At 39.1% G+C, this 22,120-nt stretch overlaps 1 protein-coding gene across 1 annotated transcript in view; it reads left to right on the top strand.

Moving 5' to 3' along the window:
- Positions 1–21,176, top strand: part of LOC126480752 (protein disabled) — an 82,439-nt gene extending 61,263 nt beyond the window's left edge. The window contains exons 4-7 of the mRNA XM_050104034.1: positions 4,894–5,034; positions 5,132–5,761; positions 5,858–10,781; positions 16,863–21,176. Of these exons, the coding sequence (XP_049959991.1) occupies positions 4,894–5,034; positions 5,132–5,761; positions 5,858–10,780 (5,694 nt within the window). The 3' untranslated portion in view covers position 10,781; positions 16,863–21,176. The remainder of the gene's footprint in view (positions 1–4,893; positions 5,035–5,131; positions 5,762–5,857; positions 10,782–16,862) is intronic.
- Positions 21,177–22,120: the final 944 nt, after the last annotated feature.

Raw genomic sequence — 22,120 nt, 5'->3', positions numbered from 1 at the left:
TGCGCTGCTGACGGATGTGACAATTCTGCTCCATGATAACATGCCTCCAAGGTCACACAAAGTGTAATGGCCAAGTTCAAGTGGGAGCAAATTGAGCATTTGCCCTACAGCCCAGACATGTCATGTCGCCCTGTGATTTCTACATGTTTGCTCAACTATACGAGAGCGTTTGAAAAGTCCGTGCAAAAATAAAAACTACTTACATGTTTGGGGTAAACCTTTTTTATTTTTTGACATAGTCTCCTTTTAGACTTATACACTTGGTCCAACGCTGTTCTAATTTGTTGATCCCTTCCAAATAATAGGAATTGTCAAAGTCTGCAAAATAGCTATTAGTCGCTGCAATCACCTCCTCGTTTAAATAAAATCTTTGTCGCGCCAGCCATTTCTTCAAAATTGGGAACAAGTAGAAGTCCGAGGGAGCGAGGTCTGGAGAATATGGGGGATGTGAAACGAGTTGGAATCGTATTTCCATTAATTTTGCGACCACAACTGCTGAGGTGTGTGCTGGTGCACTGTCGTGATGGAAAAGGACTTTTTTGCGGTCCAATCGCCGGCGCTTTTCTTGCAACTCGGTTTTAGAACGGTCCAATAACGATGAATAATATTCACCTGTAATAGTTTTACCCTTTTCCAGATAGTCGATGAGGATTGTCCCTTGCGAATCCCAAAAGACAGCGACCATAACCTTTCCGGCCGAAGAAATGGTCTTCGCCTTTTTTGGTTCAGATTCTCCCTTGTTAACCCATTGTTTAGATTGTTGTTTGGTCTCGGGAGTATAGTAATGTATTCATGTTACATCCACAGTGACGAAAACGACGCTTAAAGTCCTGCGGATTCTTACTGAACAGCTGCAAACCATCCTTGCAACACTTCACACGATTCCGTATTTGGTCAAGCGCGAGCAATCGCGGAGCCCATCTTGCGGATAGCCTTCTCACGTCCAAATGTTTATGCAAAATATTCGTTCATTCGAGATGCCCACAGCACTAGCAATCTCACGCACCTTAACTCTTCTGTCATCCATCACCTTATCATTGATTTTATCAATGATTCCTGGAGTCGTAACCTCCACAGGGCGTCCAGAACGTCCAACATCACTTGTGCCCATATGGCCACTCCGAAAATTTTGAAACCACTTATAAACTGTTCTAATCGAAGGTGCGGAGTCACTGTAATGTTTATCAAGCTTCTCTTTAGTCTCCTGAGGTGTTTTGACTTTCGTAAAGTAATGTTTAATCATCACAGGAAATTCTTTTTCGTCCATTTTTTGACAATCACTCGACTTCCTTGATTCACACGAATGCCAAACAAAAATTAATAGACCAATATGGCTGAAACTTGGTGTGCGTTCTTTCCAAAGATGCTACTAACTAAACATGACCTCGATACGCGCCGGTGGTACCATCTCTCGGACTTTGCACGGACTTTTCAAACGCCCCTCATAAAACATCTTCCAGGTGACACAAAGTGTAATGGCCAGGTTCAAGTGGGATCGACTTGAGCATCCATCCTGTAAGCAAGACATGTCGTCCTCTGACTTCTATGTGTGTGGTTCGCGATAAAGAAACACCACAAAGGGAATGGCTTCTACTCGGTCGACGAACTGGAGGACACAGTGGAGGATTGAATCCTGTCACAGTCACAGGAAGTCTGGGAACAGGGAATTCTTCGGCTCGTGAAACAGTGGAATAGTTGTGCTCGTGCCTCTGGTCATTCCCTTTGAATAAAGACTTCAGTTATACCCACAGTGTCGTTTCGTACGTTTTCTTTTGAATGCCTCACATGTTATGCTATGGGGGACATTCACCTAGGCTTCCATGGGACCTGTGGTAGTACTTGAAGGCACCAGTATTGCGGGCCATCTGTCTTCCCCAGCAGCGGTGGCAGCTTACTTGAGGATAACTGTCCACGTCACATGGTCTGAGGAGCATGAGAGTGAACGTACGTTGATTCCTTGGCTACCAAGTTCGTCTTTTCTGGACCTGATGGGGCACATCTGAGACCCTATCTGCTGCCAATTCCGCACCCACAAACCACGGATCCGTAAATTACGGGGATTGCGTGACACGCGTGTAGTAATCTGGTGCCACTTACCTCCAGAAACCTAGCAAGGGCTTGTCGAATACATACTGTGGAGAATCGCTGCTGTACTGCGTTGCAAAATTGGATTGACACGTTATTAGAGTTGTGCCCTACTAAAAGTACAGTTCGGTAGTTTTGGTAAAATGCATAAATGACGTAGTAAATGGTAGGATAACGGGTGGTATCGATAGCTTCAGTAGGGATACGAACATAAATGAATGTTTGAGAGACAAGCTGGGAGCCGACGACTTCTCTTTACATTTTGTTTGTTTTGCCCGTAGTAAGCGCTGCATATCGTTCAGTGTTAAGTCTACTGTGTATTCTATATTCTTACGAAATATAAATCGCATTTTAGATGCAATAAAAATTAGTCTATAGCGAAACTTTTGAGTTTTTATGTGACCAAAGCAATTACTTTTGATGCAAGTACAGTTCACATGCAAAAACATAAAAAACATTTACAGTTGTTGTAATTTTGTACTCAATAGAATGTTCTTCATCGTGATCAAAGGCAAGAGTTTCCTGTTGTTATTGATAAATGCGAAAGTTGTTTGTGAATAACAGAAACATGTTTTATATAAGTTTGATGAAGTATTGAAGCGATGTTTGATATGTTTTTGTGTTGTGGTTTTTTATTTTACCTTTTTGTTAGGGATACAGTGTTTTTAGAGCTATATGATAAATCTTCATTATTTTTTTTATTGTTATCACAACATCCCTCTATTCTACGTTATGAATCAACAATTTTCGAATAAAATCTGAATTAAATTTTGACAATTTCAGTTTTCCTATAAATACTGTTTATTCCTAAGTAACAGACAGGAGGATAACTATGTAGAACAAAAATGTTCTATAAGTTACCAAGAACTTTATATGTCCTCACTCAGTTTCTAGACGGAGTTAGGGGAATCTAGTAAGACACTGATCGCTCATGTAAAGAAAGAGATCGTTATCAGCTAACACCCGATAGGTATGCAACACACGTAACCTACAGGTAATGCTGGTACGACTGTACCCGGCCAAAGCTGCAAGGAAAACTACCGTAGCTTGCACTTACCTAGGATAGTTTACGGTAGTATTGTAACAGTCACAATGTTTAGTCTCATCAGTGCATTAAAATTCGTTTCTAAGCTGTTTTCATTTAATATAAAAGCTTTCATTGTAGCCGAGAAAAGGCTACGAGCTGTTCCTAGTAAGTTCAAAACGCAGTAAGCTTTGTTTGATTTCCCTACAGCCACTTCTGGTGAACACCGAAAAAAAGGAAGATTGAGTTTTAACATGCCTTGACACTGAGTTCAGTAGAGGTAGATCAAAAGCTTGCGTTGGGGAAGGATGTATAAGGATATCGACCGTGTTGTCTTAAGTGATTGAGCAAATGCTGTCTGACATTTCTGTATTGTATTGTATTATTGAACTGGGAGCCTAGAAACGGCGGAGAGGCTTCGTCCCTGCCGTAGCCCTTGGTGGTTCACAACCCCCATAACAGGTCACAGCAGTCCACCCACCCCACTGCCTCCCCACACCGAACCTAGGGTTCGGCCCCCAGTGGAACCCCCCCCCCCCCCCCCCCCCCGGGAACGTCACACACCAGACGAGTGTAACCCCAATGTTTGCGTGGTAGAGTAATTATCGTGTACGCGCACGTGGAGAAAGTGTTTGCGCGGCAATCGCCACCGGGCGGCTAACCGGACGGGCGTCTGATATTTTAACTGTACACCCCTATAAAGAAATTTCTTGAAACTTCCAGGATGAATTAAAGGAATTTAATAATTATAATATGAAATTTCAATGTCAATAGCTGAGCTATTGCACTTTTTTGTTATTAATTGCATTGTATTATGCATTTGACGGTGTCTATTGCTGTAAGGTTCTAACGACAGTGAAATTATTATTCTTATTACCATCCTGTGTCTTACCACAGCACAACCTCGCCCGTTGTGAATACCGAGAAGCCTCGTAAATAATTTCGATTCCTTCTCTTCTTCTTCTCCACTTGAATTAGCACTCCGTGTGCAATGAACGCGAAATTAACCAGACGGCAAAATGTGGTATTCATGTCAGTGTCTTACCATAGTGTTTAAAACTATTGTAAGGCAGAATATTGAAAAATTTTGGTTAGAAACTATGTTTTGATCGACAGAAATGCGCCTTTATCTGTATGGTGAATTATATTTTTCCCCTACTTCTTTAGGGGATTTTCCGGTGGAACAGGCCAGCTTTGTGACTGATCTCAGATCGCGATGATGACGTTATGCTCGACTTTTGAACTAGCTAGTTCGAACCCCAACGTTTAAAATACTTTTCGTTAGCAGAATGAGGCCAGTGAAGAAAGGGCAGATACCTGCATTCAGTTTCGGACGGCCTGGATTGAACAGCAAACCTCTTTGCAAGTATGTTATGCTGTGACAGCATAAAACACAATATTACAACTAACACGTACTCTTCTTCTGCGAATTGCTACACTTTATCCAGTACAATACTCGCAGCCCACTCGGAAATGGCGGAAAGGGTCAGATATGGAAGAACTACGAAAAGGGTCACATATGGAAGAACTAACTATTTTGATGACGGTAGCAACTAAATTGAACTCCTGCCGTACACCACATGAACGAATTTCCCCCACCCCACCTCACCCTCTATTGAACGTCTTCGTAATATTCACACGTATCACGTCAAATTCTGCACTTGAGTTAGCTGTAATCTTTGATTTGAAATGTAATGTAACTTTGCATTTGTTACTGTACCAAAATTGTACATGTACCACACTGCAGTTTGTTGACCAGTACTAAATTATTATTCTTTTTTTAGGTTGTAATTGCAATGCGAGATTTGTTTCAAGTTGTATTTGAACTGAAAAAAAAAGAGATCGAGTTAGCCAAGCAGCATATTGAGCAACACCAAATAAAGTTGGGAGGTGGGCTGTTTTCAGAAGGCTCATCAGGCACAAAGGTAAACATTACACCCTGCAACTCTGTTATTGTCCAATGTGATTGTAAGGATTCTGGAAATGTAATTTGTTCTATGTTGCTTTCCTGTGTGATTTTAGAATGGAGCAAGCAGCTTGGAGCCAGGAGCAAGTAAGATGAGAACTATTCAGGAAGACTCAGCAGTAAAAGAGAATGGAACAGCTGCTTCATCTAAATCCGCTCAACAAACGTCCGAGGTTATAGCAGATCTTCTAGACCTGGAATTTGAACTAAACAGCATACAGCAAGGAATTCATCAAATGGAAAGAATAACGCCATCTGATCCATTTGGACCTTCGTCTATCAGAGAAGACCCTTTTGGAAGTGATCCATTTGGGGATTCGTTTGCCCCTGCAACGACAGCGGCACCAACTCCAAAGTCAAGCAAGCAGCCTATAGCTATTTTGCCACCACCTCCGTCAGCAAAGGAGCCTGTTCGTTCCCTAGCAGACCCATTCAACGTACCAGCAACATCTCGTGGTACTAACAGGCGGTCGACCAATCGAGCAGCTACGAGTGAACAACTCCCCGCTCCTGCCCCAAGTACTGTGAAGCCAGTGCAAACTCAGGCGCCTACCGCACAGCCGGAGAAGCACTGGTTTGACCAAGAGACTGAGTCCCTTTTTGATGAAGGTGAATTGGTGACGCCACCATTAACATCCTCTGTAAACACTGTGACCTTGCCACCAGTACAGCCACTTTCTGAGCAAGTAAGTTTTCTTTAGCATCATAGCAAATCTGCAGGCATTTGAAATATTCAGTTATTTAGCAGTATCTTATATGCCAATATACTTGCTTGATTCCAGGATGATAAGGAGTCCCGGAGGAGTCCTTCAGCGCAGAAAGCTGAGAAACCGTTTGATGTTTTCACTGAATTGGACCCACTTGGTACGGGCCGCAGTAAGCCGTATGTGGACAGAAAAGACTTTTTCCAGGAACTGAAGAATCCACCAAAGAAAGTTCTTAAGGACTTAGTCACAGAAATTCCTTCCGAAGCTACAGCCCCATTATTCCAGGCAACGTTTGAGAAAGGAAGTAATGCACTGACGCCAGGAGATGGTGATTTGCCGTGCTCCACAAGTACTGTGCTGTCGAGTGGTGACAAAACGACTGTCACATTTAGTCCACTGACTACCTCAGCTCTAACCACAATGTCAGCCAAAAAGTCGTTGGTGTTAGATGTTGACCCATTCGAAGACACTGATCCATTTGATAAGACTGATCCCTTTGCTGAAGACGATTTTCCTCAAAATAATTCGTTCCCATCATTAGGCAGCAGTAGTGACCCTTTTGATACCGGTTTCGCTGATTTTACCATGTTCGCAAAGCCAAAGAAGAATGAAGTTTTTGCTGGCATTGCAGCACCTGTGCCAGCACAGGACGATGTGAAACCATCTACGCTTATGTCCTCGGCTGAAAGCACCACCCCTCAGACTTTCCACGGACCACTGAGAGTTTCATTGCCTCCCGAGAAAACAGACGTAGACACAGTTCTTACCACACAGTCTGTGACACTACCATCGTCATCTACAGCGCCTCCATCCGTACTGGAAAGTCCTGTAGATACACTTAGCAAATCAAAGAGTAAAACTTCACGGCTTAGTAAACAAACCACATTGTCTACAATGGTGAAACTACCAAGCCCGAAGTCAACGCCACGATCCTCGTCACGCCTTGTAAAGCAGATCACTGTGGACGCGTGCACAACCAGTAGCACAACACAATCAGTGCGTCTGAGTCCTACGCCTCCGATGCCTCCGACACCATCAAAATCGGATAGAAAATCACCAGTAAGCCAGGGCATCTTGGAAGGTGTTACGCTACGCAATCGGTGTGCCGTGACCCCTTCTCCTCCAGTGGTCGCCAGTTTCCCAGATTCTGGAGACGGTGACAGTACCTCGAGGCTGTCGGGATCCAGTGCTGAGCTAGCAGAGATAGCCCCTGAACCGCCACCGAGGCCTGCAGCTAGCATTGCGGCCATCAAACCACCTCCACTTCCTCCAAAGCGGCAGCAGATTAGCTGTATGATGAAACCACCTCCTAGACCTCCACACGCTGATGAACCACCTCACTATGACTATATAGAAAATTACGAAACGTCGACATCACCCACTCCTCATGAAATCGACGTGTTACAAAGTCCACCTCTCCCAGTTCCAGCAAGAAGGCCAAAATTTCCGGAAGTTGACTTTGTGCCTCAGAGACCAAGGAGGCAACAACCTCCCCAACCTCTCACTGCAAAATCTTCTATAGGCAGTGACGACTACTTAACACCTACACCTTTTCCGTTACTACCTCCACCTCAGAAGAAAAGTCCTAGCACAGACAGCGGCAAGTTCCATCACCTCCCCAAGGCTCGTTCGCCAGTTATGACGACAATTGATTCCATCCTTATGTCAACCTCGAGTGCAACAACCACATCAGCGAGTGATGACCGAAAGAAAAAGCCGAGTACTTCACTAAATATTACTTTAAGTCAGCTCACAAAAACGGGATTGCAAGATTTAGCAGCAGCGTTAGGTGTTTCTCCCGGGCATTTATCCAACATGACACTCCAGGAACTTACTAACTGCCTCTCCAAGCTTTCGACAGAAGCTCAAGGCCCCGAAAATGGCGGCGAGGAAACAAAGACAGAGACAGATGCGATTAAGAGAGACAAATATGCCACACTGAGAGAGTCGGTGGACGATGAACCAGAGTTTAAGGCAGACTTTGAAACTAATTTTGAACCAACAGACTCATCGGACAAACTAGAGGATGTTTTCCAGGAGGCACCATTTGATAAATATGCTGTATTCCGAGAATTGATTGAAGAAGCTAAAGATGATAGGCGGACTAAAGGAAGCACAGATTCTGTAGATGCTGAACCCAAACAACGAGTAGTAGTCTCCGAAAGTTCCGCAGAAGAGATGAAGGCAAGAAAGGAGGCTGAGGATAAATATGCTGCACTTAGGGAGATTTCTCTAGATGAAGGTGCCGGTGAAAAAGAGGATGGCGACACGTCAAGTGAGAAAGACGACAGTATTGCAGAAGGTATCAAACCAGAGGAAGAGGATGATTTGTTAACGTTATCAAGACAGCAGAGTGAAAGCACTGAATCGCCCACTGTTGAAGCGGTGACGCTTCGTGAACCTCAGTCGATCATTGAAACAACTATATTAGAGGAAGACGCAACTGCTTTAGAAGATGATGCTGGAGCTAGTGCTGAAGAAATAAAGCACACATCACCACTTTCCGCAGAAATAAGCCCTGTCACAAAGAATGCTGACGAGCAAGAGGCAGTAGAATCAGCAGATGGTAATAATGGATCGTCAGTATCTGAAAAAGAAGACGCCACCAACGATATTGGCTCTCCCGATAAGGATGATGACAGAGCTGAAGGTGTGTCCAGTGCTGAGGGTTGGGCAAAATTTGACTCAATTGTACCAGAAAAGACTTCACCTGATACGCAGAGAGAGGAAGTATCTTCACCATGGTCATCTGATGGGAAAGAAACAGGGAGAATGCCTCCAGCTGGTTACCAGGATCATTTGGAAAGAGAACAAGAAATGGAAAGAAGAAGAAGAATGAGAGCACGAGGTCAGTGGCGTGATGATGATGAAGAAGAAGAAGGCTGGGAAGACAGGAGGGCAGATGGTATGCCATGGCAAGAAAGGCCTTGGAGAGAAAATGGTTGGAGTGATGGAGAGCCATATTATGATGATGGTATTCACCGTAAAGAAAGAATGTACCATGAAGAAAGGACAGCAAGAAGAAGACGACCTGCTCCGTGGAAAAGTGGTCAGAGAAGTTCAAGGGATCCATCCCCTTGGGAACAGGATGATAAAGACAATGAAGACCACGGATGGGTTACTGTGAATAAGAGGTGGCGTGACAGATCTGTTGATGAAGATGAAGAAGAGGAAGAAGAAGAATATGAAATATCTAGAAAACCTCGATCCAAACAATATACTGCACCAAGAGACGACGAGCGGTGGAGGAGATATGAACACAGAGAAATGAATGGGTTAGAGTATGAAGAAGGCAGGAAAAGACGCCCATCTCCTTGGAGAGGAGAAGGTGAAAGTCGAAGCAGTTGGGAATCAGTGTCATGGGATGAAGAAGAACGATTTTCACAACGCGAATATTGTGATAGACGAAGTAAAGCAGAACGTGAGGAAGCATACTGGCGCAGAAGAGAACTTGAACATGATGGAAGACCATATCCTTGGAGCAGGAAGTGTGTTCCCCCTGATGAAGATTACATGCGACCAGAGCAAACCCTTAGGTGGAAAGGTGAAAGATATCATAGATACTCGAGGGATCGTTCTCGGGAACTACCATGGGAGGATGATTACAGTGAACAAGGGGATGAAGAATCGCCCAGGTACTTGGGAAGGAAACAGAATTGGCCAAAACGGCCTAGTAGTGCAACAGAATCACGCTGGACTCCAGAAAAAGGACCAGCCAGCGATTATGTGCCAAGAATTGGAGAAAAACAACAGCATTCTCTCCCAAGTGCAGCACGCTCAGACAGGCCAGACAGTATTGAGAAAATGGGAAGCTACACTATGGCCGAACGAAGATATCGTGAAAAAGTAGGTAGGCGACCGAGGAGTCGGGAAGGATATTTTAATTCTGATCAGGAATATGATTATTGGCCACAGCAAGAAAGGCCCCGCAGGCAAGACAAAGAAATAGGTTATGATCAGAGATCACAGACACTCCATACGAGGAGAACTCAGCGATACAAAAAAAGCAGTGAATATAGCTACAGTCAGAAGTCACCATTCGATGATGATTTCACAATGCAACCATTTGAAGTAGGTATAGATATTAACAAAAGCCAAGGTGCAGAATCAGATGCATCAGATTCTACAAAACAAAGATCTCCTGCACTCTCAAGTCACAGTCTCCCTGTAACAGCTGGTTCTTCTGTTGAAACTTTCGCAAAGGGTAAGGAAAGCCATACTAGTGATCCTAATTCCCGGCCAAAGGAAATAGGCCTGAGTAGTCCTCCAGAACCCTATCAGTCTTCACTTGGTGAAGACACAAATAGAGTTAGAACTCCAAGGAGCTCAACTCACAGAAAATCTCCATTTGAAGATGACTTTACTCCTACTGAAATACATGGCATCAGGCTTGCATCAAGTGTATCAAGTGATATAAGTGACCACAGGAAGTCACCTTATGAGGACACCAAACCGTGCAGTAGAGGCCCAAGTGTGGTAGATGAACCTGCTTGTGCTAGTGTTCTCGACCAGAAAAATGGTAAACTAAGTGATGATGTTTTTCTTCCTGCAGGCACCTCAGAAACAGGAAAAACGCACAGTGAACATGCTTTTGCTGATTTTGAAAGCATGCCCTTTGGTGACAGTGAATTCATCCCTTCACCAAAAACTCTTTCTGAAAGCAAATATAGTGATAAGAAAGCACCTGGAACAGTGTGGAGTGGTGAAGACTCTAATAAACATGATAAATTTCATCCAGGAATGAAACTTCGTATGTCAAACCTTATGAGAGCAGATTCATCAACAAGTTTGAAAAAGTCGGAATCAATAAATATTTTTGTACGTGAAAGTGATCCATTTGATGACGACTTCTTCTGCAGTGATACAGCTTCGACAATACCCCGTCCACGCTCTGAGAACACTGGTCGGGCAGAAGATAAATCTGGTGCTAGTAATCAGACTGAAGTCTTCAACTGGACTCAAGCCTTTGACTCCTTCAACTTTGAAGAAGAGAAGTGAGGTATGTAAGGAAAGAAGATACATAAAATTTAAATTGCTCGTCATAGTGTATAGTCGTGAATTTCCTTTTGCAAAAAAGTAAGCACTGACAGACATCTTGTTCTTACTGTTACTGGGTGTACTAACTTATTCTTATTGTCAGATAAGCACAAATAATAATTCTCTAATGAAAACTAGAAGAAGAGGTGAGTATAGCTGTTCAAAGATTATTGAATAATCTATAGAACAGGCACTCAGGTGACCAAATTATTCAAACATTAAATAATGAAATAACTCCACTTGGTATTTTTTGTGGCCTGTACAAGGCACTTGACTAGGTACATCACTACATGTTAGAAAAACAGGTTTAACAGACTTAATTGCATGGCTACCATAAGACTTGCACAATACTTGATGTAAAGAGTGCACATTTTGCCAAATGTAGCCAAAGGACTGTTTTATGATTGAGAAGGTATTAGTTTTGAGAGAACCCCAGTGCTGTCAATAAACCAGTTAAACATGAGTGTTAGGGCCAGTTTAAATATGTCTGCTTGTGTCTGTATGTGTGGATGGATATGTGCGTGTGTGCGAGTGTATACCTGTCCTTTTTTCCCCCTAAGGTAAGTCTTTCTGCTCCCGGGATTGGAATGACTCCTTACCCTCTCCTTTAAAACCCACTTCCTTTCGTCTTCCCCTCTCCTTCCCTCTTTCCTGATGAGGTAACAATTTGTTGCGAAAGCTTGAATTTTGTGTGTATGTTTGTGTTTGTTTGTGTGTCTATCGACCTGCCAGCGCTTTTGTTCGGTAAGTCACCTCATCTTTGTTTTTATATATAATTTTTCCCATGTGGAATGTTTCCTTCCATTATATATATATATATATATATATATATATATATATATATATATATATATATATATATATATATATATATATATATATATATATATATATATATATGTATATATATATATATATATATATATATATATATAACAGGTAACGATACTTTACTAAGTAAGAACAAATATTTACAGCCTCATGGTGGGGCATCCCAAGCTCTGGGCTCCCCATGATTGTAGTGATTGCAATAGCCTTAAACTGGCCCTGTGTGTGATTTGTGTTACATATGACCAGCCATGACACGACAGAATGATTAAAGCAACAAGACAGTGCTATCACCTTGATTAAATGAAGAAATTATTTTGTTAAGTTGTCATTTGTGTAAGATTTACTCTTACAAATACAGGGTAATTCTGTGTTGATGTTAGACAAACTTCAGGGATGATGGAGAAGGGTAAATGCATCAATTTGAGGTAAGGGATCCTAGTGTGGAAATGATACAAGTCAAAATGTTACAAACGTCTCATATTTCTGTCAATGAAATACACACACCGGCAATGTTGTTGATAATATTATAGGGCAGGCAACTTTCAGAGGTGGTATTAAAGATGAAAACAAGAAAAAAGTGTGGTAAACATGGGCTCTAAAATGGTTATCTTAAGAGCTGTTAGCACTTGTTCAGTAGAAGAGGTACACTATGTGATCAAAAGTATCCAGACACCTGGCTGAAAATGACTTACAAGTTCGTGGCACCCTCCATCAGTAATGCTGATTCAATATGGTGTTTGCCCACCCTTAGCCTTGATGACAGCTTAAACTCTTGCAGGCAAACATTCAATCAGGTACTGCAAGGTTTCTTGGTGAATGACAGCCCATTCTTCATGGAATGCTGCACTGAGGACAGGTATCGATGTTGGTGAGGCCTGGCTCGGAGTCAGCATTCCAAAACATCCCAAAGGTGTTCTGTAGGATTATGGTCAGGACTCTGTGTAGGCCAGTCCACTACAGGGATGTTATTGTCATGTAACCACTCAGCCACAGGCCATGCATTATGAACAGGTGCTCTACCGTATTGAAAGATGCAGTCACCATCCCCGAATTGATTTTCAACAGTGGGAAGCAAGAAGGTGCTTAAGACATCAATGTAGGCCTGTGCTGTGATAGTGCCATGCAAAACAACAAGGGGTGCAAGCCCCCTCCATGAAAAACACGACCATACCATAACACCACTGCCTCCAAATTTTACTGTTGGCACTACACACATTGGCAGATGACATTCACCGGGCATTCACCATACCCACACCCTGCCATCGGATTGCCACATTGTGTATCATGATTCATCACTCCACACAACTTTTTTTCCACTGTTTAATTGTCCAATGTTTACGCTCCTTACACCAAGTGAGGTGTCGTTTGGCATTTACTGGCATGATGTATGGCTTATGAGCAGCTGCTCAACCATGAAATCAAAGTTTTCTCACCTCTCACCTAATTGTCATAGTACTTGCAGTGGATCCTGATGCAGTCTGCAATTCCTGTGTGATTGTCTGGATAGATGTCTGTGTACTACACATTATGACCCTCTTCAACTGCCGAAGGTCTCTGTCAGTCAACGGACCAGGTCGGCTTGTAGGCTTTTGTGCTGTACGTGTCCCTTCACATTTCCACTTCACTATCACATCAGAAACAGTGGACTTAGGAATGTTTAGGAGTGTGGAAATCTTGCATACAGACGTATGACACAAGTGACACCTGATCACCTGACATGTTCGAAGTCCATGAGTTCCACGAGCAGCCCATTCTGCTCTCTCATGATATCTAATGACTACTAAGGTCGCTGATGTGGAGTACCTGGCAGTAGGTGGCAGGACAATGCACCAAATATGAAAAACTTGTTTTTGGGGGGTTTCCGGATACTTTTGATCACATAGTGTATGTTTCAAAATAGCATTAATGAATGAGTAGTCATAGCTCATTATGTATGCATTCTAGGGCCCGTATTTACTGAACTTTTTTTCTTGTTTATGGTCTGTACTACTACCTCCAGATGTTCAGAAACCAAAGAGCTTGCAGTAAAACACATGTGTTTCACACTACCGAAGGTGAACACGTACTCAAAGCTCTCGAGGTATGCGTTTTAGAGTCCATGTTTACTAGACTAGAGTCCTCCATCGGGCATGGATGTGTGTGTTTGTTCTTAGGATAATTTAGGTTAAGTAGTGTGTAAGCTTAGAGATTGATGATCTTAGTAGTTAAGTCCCATGGATTTCACACACATCTGAACATCTTTTTCTTGTTCTGGTCAATACTACCACCTATGAAAGTTTCCTACCCTACAATCATAGCCACAACAGTACTTGCACATGTATTCCATTGTCAGAGATATCAGGATGATTTTCGCCTGTAACTTTCAGTTTGGTCGTTTTCAGACCAGAGCCGTTACCTCAAATTGATACATTTAGCCTTCTCCATCATTCCTGAATGTTTGTAGCATCATCATGGAATCATTCTGCATACTCTTCAAACCATTTTGAAGTGCATGCACTTAGCATGGTACTTAGGAGCATGGGAAGAATGACTTCTGAAATGAGTCTATGCATGCTGTAATTTACCGGGAATTATACATAGGCGCCTGAAGAACATCTCTCGATTTCTCGCTGGTTACTGATTCTTGAAAGTCTGTAAGCAGATTTCTGTGGAATATTTTGCTATCTGTCTTCAAGAGTCTGCAAATTCAAGTTTTTCAACATTTCTGTTATGCTCTCCTGTGAGTTAAACAAGTGTGCCACCATTCATGCCACCATAATTTGTTTTTATGAGTGGACTAATTCTAATTGAGAGTCATCAATATTTCAGTCATATGATAATAGCTTCTTTTTTTTTTCATTTCTGAAGTACGTGATTTTATATTTCTATACATTTAAAGCAACTGACCGATAATCGAAAGATTCTGAAATCTTAAGATCTGATGTAACATTTCTGCAGCTTTTTTCAGACAGCACTTCAATGTGGATAACAGCATTATTTATGAGTAGTCTGAGGTTTCAATTACTATTTTCCCGGAGCACACATGAAATTACCTCTACTTTTATTGGGCTCTTCATCCAAGATAATCTGCTGCATCATGCTTACCAAGAAGTCCTTACTTCAGTCACAAATGATGTTTTGACACTGCATATAATCATAATTTTGTTAATAAACTTTGATGTGATACCGAGTCATGTGCATTTTGAAAGTCAAGAAATAGTGTATGTACTAAATTTCCATGATCCGTGTCCTTCAGGGTGTCATGTGAGAAAAACCAAAAGTTGGGTTTAGCTCAATTAGTGTTTTTGGAATCTATGCTGGTTGACATGAAGGTGGTCATTTTAGTTGAGATGCTTCATGGTGTCTGAAATCAGAATATGTTTTGGGGCAAAAAACAGATGTACGTTAATAACACAATATTTTATTGGATCACTTCTGTTATCTTTCTCCAGTGTCTTGTTCAAGGGGTCTACAGTATGTTATGATTAAAATGAGAGCTAATCCAGCCACACATTCTAGGATCTGATGGGAACCCCCTCGGAGCCTGGAGCCTGGTTTAATTTTAACAATTTTAGCTGTTTCTGAACACAACCAACATTAATATCTGTATCATTCATCTTTGCAGTGATGTAAGAAGTACACTTCAGCAGTACATCAGTATCTTTCTTTCAATTGATTTGATTTTTATTTAATCAGGGAGAGAAAACAACAGCGGATTTACCCCCCAGCTGCCAGCACTAAATAAACTAAGTTTATTGTGCAAGCTCTCTCTCTGCCATTCTAGTAATGACTTCCAGTACCCTTGAAGAGTAGTAGGAGACCCTTTACCACACACAATTTCTTCAGGAATTAGTGACGAAACATTTTGTGTATGTGATGCTGTTTCATGTCCCTCACCTCATAGTCTCTACTTTGGGGCTTCTATCTCATTTCCTACTCTGTATGAATGTTTCTGGAAGTTCCCATGGCCATTCCTTAAACTTACCATGAGTTTAATCTGCCTCCTCTTCAAACCCGTGATTGCAGAACTTCTTTTTAAACACAGTTTCAGCATCATTAGGTTGTGCCATGTTTCTGTTTTTGGGTCTTAATCCAAAGTTCTTTTGCTTCCTTCTTATCCATTACTGGTAGGTTTGAACGACATGTAAGTGTTATAGAGATGCTTCAGGAACTCAAATGGGAATCCCTGGAGGGAAGGCGATGTTCTTTTTGAGAAACTCTATTGAGAAACTTAAGAAAACCGGCATTGGAAGCTGACTGCCGAACAATTCTACTGCCACGTACATACATTGCACGTAAGGACCATGAAGATAAAATATGAGAAATTAGGACACATACAGAGACAGTTGTTTTTCCCTCATTCTATTTGCGAGTGAAACAGGAAAGGAAATGACTAATAGTGGTACGGGGTACCCTCCGCGATGCACCATACAGTGGGTTGCTGAGTACCTAAGTAGATATAGATGTAGATGTAGCTGTGGAATGTATCAGTGACTGAAAGTACATGAATTACTTTCAGTTAGTAAGAGGCGTGTTATCCAAGACTGAAGAATACGGAAAAATTACCTACATTCGTACATGTGGTGCAACTTCTGCATGATGCAAATACTTACAAAAGCTGTAATTGGAGCTATAGCTGTCTTCACAGAATAAGGGAAATTTAAATGATGGATGAGTGGATAACACATTGGTTTAAAGTGCCACAAAGAGAAGTAGAGCAGAGGGCATCAGTGGCTCACAATTTTTACACAGCTTACTAAGTCAAAACCATCACTTCTACAGTATTATTTCCAATGGTTACTCTTAAAATGTTCAACACACTGCCTTGAGAAGTGTTGTTTCTGTGACCAGGATTATTCAGAAGGATTACCGTGAAGGACTTGAAACAGCAACCGTCATACTGTGCTGGAGTATTTTTCAATAGTGAATCAAGTGATTGTACAAAATAATATTTTTTTTTACATCTGTTTCATATGTTCTTGTTATAAATAATTTTGTTTATCTGATATATGATAAAAAGTGTTGTAAATAACTTCTTGGTAAGTTATATGATATAGAATACAGTGCTGACACATTCAGTCATGATTGCTAAGTAATGTGGATCTGATTATAAAGTTAATAAATATAAAAAAGTGGAACAACTGATAACCTTAAAATTTTTCTATATCTTATTGCTCAACACTTGTTACAATTAGTAATCTATTTTTCAATAGATTTTATTTTTATTTTACAGCTCTTCAAGAATAGTACCAGTGAACTGATGAAAGAGATAATGCAGTGACAGTGAAAACTGAATTGCAGTTGTGATGCCAACTTACATGAAATTCACGTTTTAAATCATGTAGGTTAATTTTGTTGGTGATGAAATTCACCCATGCCATGTAATTACTTAATACCCACTGCTTATTACTGACAGAACTGCAGTGTGTACCATTATAAAGGAGCCGTGATTGTTTCAGTATTATGTTATCATTGTCCACAGATCTCAAAATTTCATTATATTGCAATAATTTCCTTGCTCAAAGAGAGTGCAATTTAGTTGCCTTCTGCTCACAGACTCACTAAATATCACTAATTTCGAATGTTACCATCAATAAACTATGACAACCTGTTTTAATTTAATTTGGAAATTTTGTCATTTGCATTCCATCAGAAGTGAGTAACCATCAACCACCACATAATATTTTGCTGTTCTGTGTTGAGTAAGAAAACCTTAAATAGGTTAATATATTGCTATTGTTGTATGCACTAGAACACCTGTTGCTTTTACAGAAATCCTTGGTGGTTTTACAAATACCTGTTTGGATTCAGAAACTGGAGATTTTTTTACTGTCATATCATTACTAGTATGTAATAACTTGACACTAAGCCATAAACTGTTACTTCTGAACCCATATCAGCAATCTGAGGATCATATTGCCTTTATTGTGAAACTAGATATTGTGGTCTTCCTGTTGTGTCAGTGTTTTTGCACACTGTAGTCTTCTCTGGATTAATTGGACACTCTGTAAGGACAAGTGTCTGTTGCATAGGGTAGGATTTTGAAAAAGACCTCAAATGAAAGTTCCAAAACAAAGGAAAATAATAGTTTGAAAGCTCTGGAGACCATGAACAACTAATACAAAAATCTGTGCCCTTTTATTATGAGAAATGTTTACTAGATCTGCACTGAACTATTTCTAGAATTATAAATAGTTGGTTCACTACAAGTGTGCCTATATATGTCTTCACTGGTAAGTATGAAAAACTTATTTAAGAACAATTATAATAGTCAGATTAATTGGCATATTGATTCCAAGATACTGCAAGTGTATGGACGAACAATAAACAACACCAAAACTTTTATTTCTGTAGTTTGAAAGTTTTTTTTGACATTAAAAAATTATGGGAACAAGTTAATTATTTATATAAGTGCAGTTCGTCTTTGTCTAAGCACTCTAATTTTGGAGATTCTTGTAGCTTATATCCCATGATCGCTGCAGTGTTACTTCTTAGCATCTACACACTGTGATTTAATTAGGTTGTTATTTACAGTATTTGCCTCAATTTTAGTGGACTAATGTCAAGTGACAAAGAGTGTCATCAGCCCTTTAATTAAATTTAATGAATTATGATTTTATATTACTTCTGTAACATGCAACTCACATTTCACAGTTCCTGTAACTGTTTCAAAATGAAATACTAACATATCCAAATTCAGTGAGAATAATTATCACATAACTAGACAATTTATCTGCATAACATAAGTACAGTTAAAACACACAGAAGTATTTCAAAAGTATATATATACACTCCTGTTTTGTGTGGATACCCACATCTTTGTTAGAATTAGGTGTTATTTGATAGTCCTTGTTTCCCTCCTGTGTTCCAATAGTATCTTACAATAGCATTCTTAACACACAGTGTGAATGTTCGAGGAGTGCATGTTTCATATCTGTTCTGAGTCTTGCTAAGCGGGCAGTTGTAAAAAATTCCTAATGTTTTTCTTATAAGGTAGATTCTTTTCAAAAACTGGGTATGAATAGGAAACTGTGCTACTGCAGTATAAAATTCTTGGTAGAAACTGCATGTTATAGCATACCAGATGATCAAAATGAAAAAAAGAATGGGTTAGAATTGCAGAATGCACATACTTTGACATACAGTATTCCTCTGAGACTTAATAAAAGAACACCAATTGCTATTTTATGAGACTACAGTGAAGTGTTACAAAATTTTCATATAATCATTATATTTTTTAAAATAAGAAAATTTTGATTTACATCACATTTATGGTATTTCAATTTGTTGACTCCTAACCAGTATTAACTTTCAGCCAGTTTTTGCTATAGCTTTATTGTTGTTCCAGAGCATGCAGAAATATTGTATAGCTGTTTCATGTGCAAAGTCAGTTTCTAAAAATTGTGTGGCAGTGCAAAACAAAATTCTGTGAATGTCGCACTGTTATTTCATTACATATTATTGCTTTTAAATACTGCATGAGACAGTGTAACTGTGTGTGTTATAGGTACACTTAGATATATCCAGTGTAATGATAAATACAAAGGACTTCTGTGTTAAGTATAGACCTTCTTATTAGAGTCATACAGCTAAGGAAATGCTTATAGTGTTTATGAAACTGGTCTGACTCAATGCCATAAGTGTATGTGATGTTTCCCATTAAAAGAAAAGAGTCCCCTAAGGGATTACATGCTTCTGTGTATATCACATTTCCTGCTATAAACTCAATGAGAACAGAAGAGTGCTGGTGGAAATGAACTTTTATCCTGAATTATTGTGATGTTTTATATCTGTCAGTAACTTTTCATTTTAGTGAGTTGTTTCTCAGTGCTAAACTAGTTCACTTTGCACTTCATTAATTGATATTTATTTGTGCAACAGGCATAAAAAGTAAAATTTTCTGCAGCATTAGGAAACATATTTCAAGACAGTGCTAGCTTACAAGGTCATTGATATTAAAAAGTTACTCCTCTTCATAGCTCTGTTGAGACTGAAAATATATTATACTGGAATTCATTTTTTTCTCATTGTTACGATCTGCTAGAGTCTCTTACATAAAGAAAGGGTGCAGTGACTAGTATTTTTTAACGTAAAGAAAGGCCAAGTTTAAGAACAAATTTTTGCTTCGTAAACAGAGAATGAGACTTCTTAATATGCATGAATACTAAAGTCATGAATGCTTAAGTGAAATTGCTGTTAATGTCAGAGCTTCATGATATTTTGGAAATTGCAGTAAGCAATGTAAAACAATAACAAGTGTAATATACATCAGATGTATAAAAAAATTTTAGATGTTATGGTTTTTATAACTCATAACTATATAAACTATTACAAATGTTTTACACTTGCATTTAAATATGGAACGTCCATCATAATTCAATTACTTGTATAACTACATTCAGTCATAATTTGATAAACACACCAGCTTCAGTTAATATATTTAATGGAAGAACTTCCAGGTCATGCGCATTTTAACTCTTGGATATTGCTCCAAGGGGTGACAACTCACATTTAGTGATAAAGAGGATGAGATGTTCTGAAATGTACTGAGAGAAAATGAGGCAGTGGAGAGTTGGTTTTCTTCAGAGATGCAAATGCTTTCAGTTAACAGAATTTGTTTTGGAAATCTAAATTTTACAAACAAAACACTTTTGTTTACAACTCTTGTTCTCATTAAGTTACAGGCACTGATGAATTAAAGAATAATAAAATGGATCACTGAAAACATTGGTGAAGCATGATTAGTTCCCTTCAGTCAGTACTACACACCATGAGAAAAATTATTTTATTCTGATACAGTGCTATTTTTCTGACAGAATCTCTCACATGAAGCTCCATGATTGCTGAACTATATTCATCCACATGTATCAGTTTGCAATAAAAACATGAGGTATTTCCACTGTACAGGTGACATGAAAAATGTGTACATATATATTTGTGTATTAAATAAGCTGACTAAACCAAAGAAATGAGCAACCATGTTAAAGACATTACATTTTGTACATAATTGTAAAAATGTAAAAAAATGTAATAAATACTTTTGTATAGGATAAATATATTTGAGATAAAATGTAAGAAGTGTAAGTTTCATAATTTATGTTTTAAAATTTGACTCACTTGTTGCTTGTAATACTTTATAATGAATGTAAATTTCATGTTAGACAGTGAACTCAATTTTGCCCCATATTTTCAGATGTACGTTTATGAATTTTTAAGATCAAATGCAGGAAATTCAATTGGTACGAATGTTCAACTGTAATCCATATCAACTGTTATTATTATGAACATGGAATTAAAAGATTTAAATCTCAGTTGGTTCAGTGGGATTAACAAAACTATTAATAAAATTTGTGCAATTTATTCGGCTTGAACGTTGATTATTTATTTGTAGCACTGTTCAAACAGAGATTGAAAAGAACAAAATAACAATGTATAATGAACTGTGTCATTTCACTCTTTGTACGATGTTCATATTGAATATCGTTAGTTATTTAATTGTGGACTGTTAAGAATGAAGAAATAAGCGAATGGGTTGCTCTCATTTGAAGACCTGTAAGAAAATAAAGTTATTTTTTACAGATTTTTATTTTTATTTAAAAGATAAAACATCCTTTCTGCAACAAAAATTAATCCCTTGCTACCATGCTCCCTTTTCCTTACTAAATATTAAATTAAAAAACAGACTGCTATCTTTCCCAAAATGTTAGATCAGTAATGCTTTACAAACATATCCTTACATTGCGTGTAATGTATGCTGCCATAAAATTTGTGATGACAAAAAAGTTGTAATAGATTTGAACTTCATTGTCACCATATTTTAAAATTGGTATTTTGTTGGTATGAACAATCTTCACTGTCTGTTTCGATTTGTGTTGTTGTTTGAAATGGGCATAATTCATTTTGCTAATTAGATCTTCCAATTTCTTTCATATCTGTTTTCCAAGCTTTAAGCATTCCAAATCAGTGTGTTAGCGGTTTATGTTCTTGTTTGTATATCTAATCAGTTGTGTTGTTACTTTCATTTCCAAAGATTCAGCAGTGATGAAGAAATTAGATGTAATGTGACACATCATTCACATCACACAATTATAGGTTTCTTTCAGGAGAACAGTTTAATCTTTGAAATCTCAAATTCTATGAAATTGAAACATACCAGTATTTTTGAAGATCATGTGTCAAGCAAATTTTTATTTTACCTATCCTACCTTGAAAATGTGGTTCAGATATTCATTTTAGAATGTAGATGTGTCATTCTCGTTGTGATAATGTTAAAAGAAAAATGTTTATGCTTAGGAATAATTGCTTAATTCTTTTCTTGCACATGACTTCTTTAACTGTGAATGTGAGAGTGATCACAAATCTAATCAAGCAACAGCTAAGCAGATAATATAATGAAATCATAAATCTAATTTTATTATATCACTTCATTTGTAAAACACAAAGAAGGGTAAAATATATAGTGGAAGGTAAGAGAAATCTCTATGTACCAGA

Source organism: Schistocerca serialis, chromosome 5 (genome assembly GCF_023864345.2).
Source record: "Schistocerca serialis cubense isolate TAMUIC-IGC-003099 chromosome 5, iqSchSeri2.2, whole genome shotgun sequence".
In the NCBI taxonomy this organism is placed as follows: domain Eukaryota; kingdom Metazoa; phylum Arthropoda; class Insecta; order Orthoptera; family Acrididae; genus Schistocerca; species Schistocerca serialis.
The sequence above is the reverse complement of the archived record's forward strand: the minus strand, read 5'-3'. Positions and strand labels throughout refer to the sequence as shown.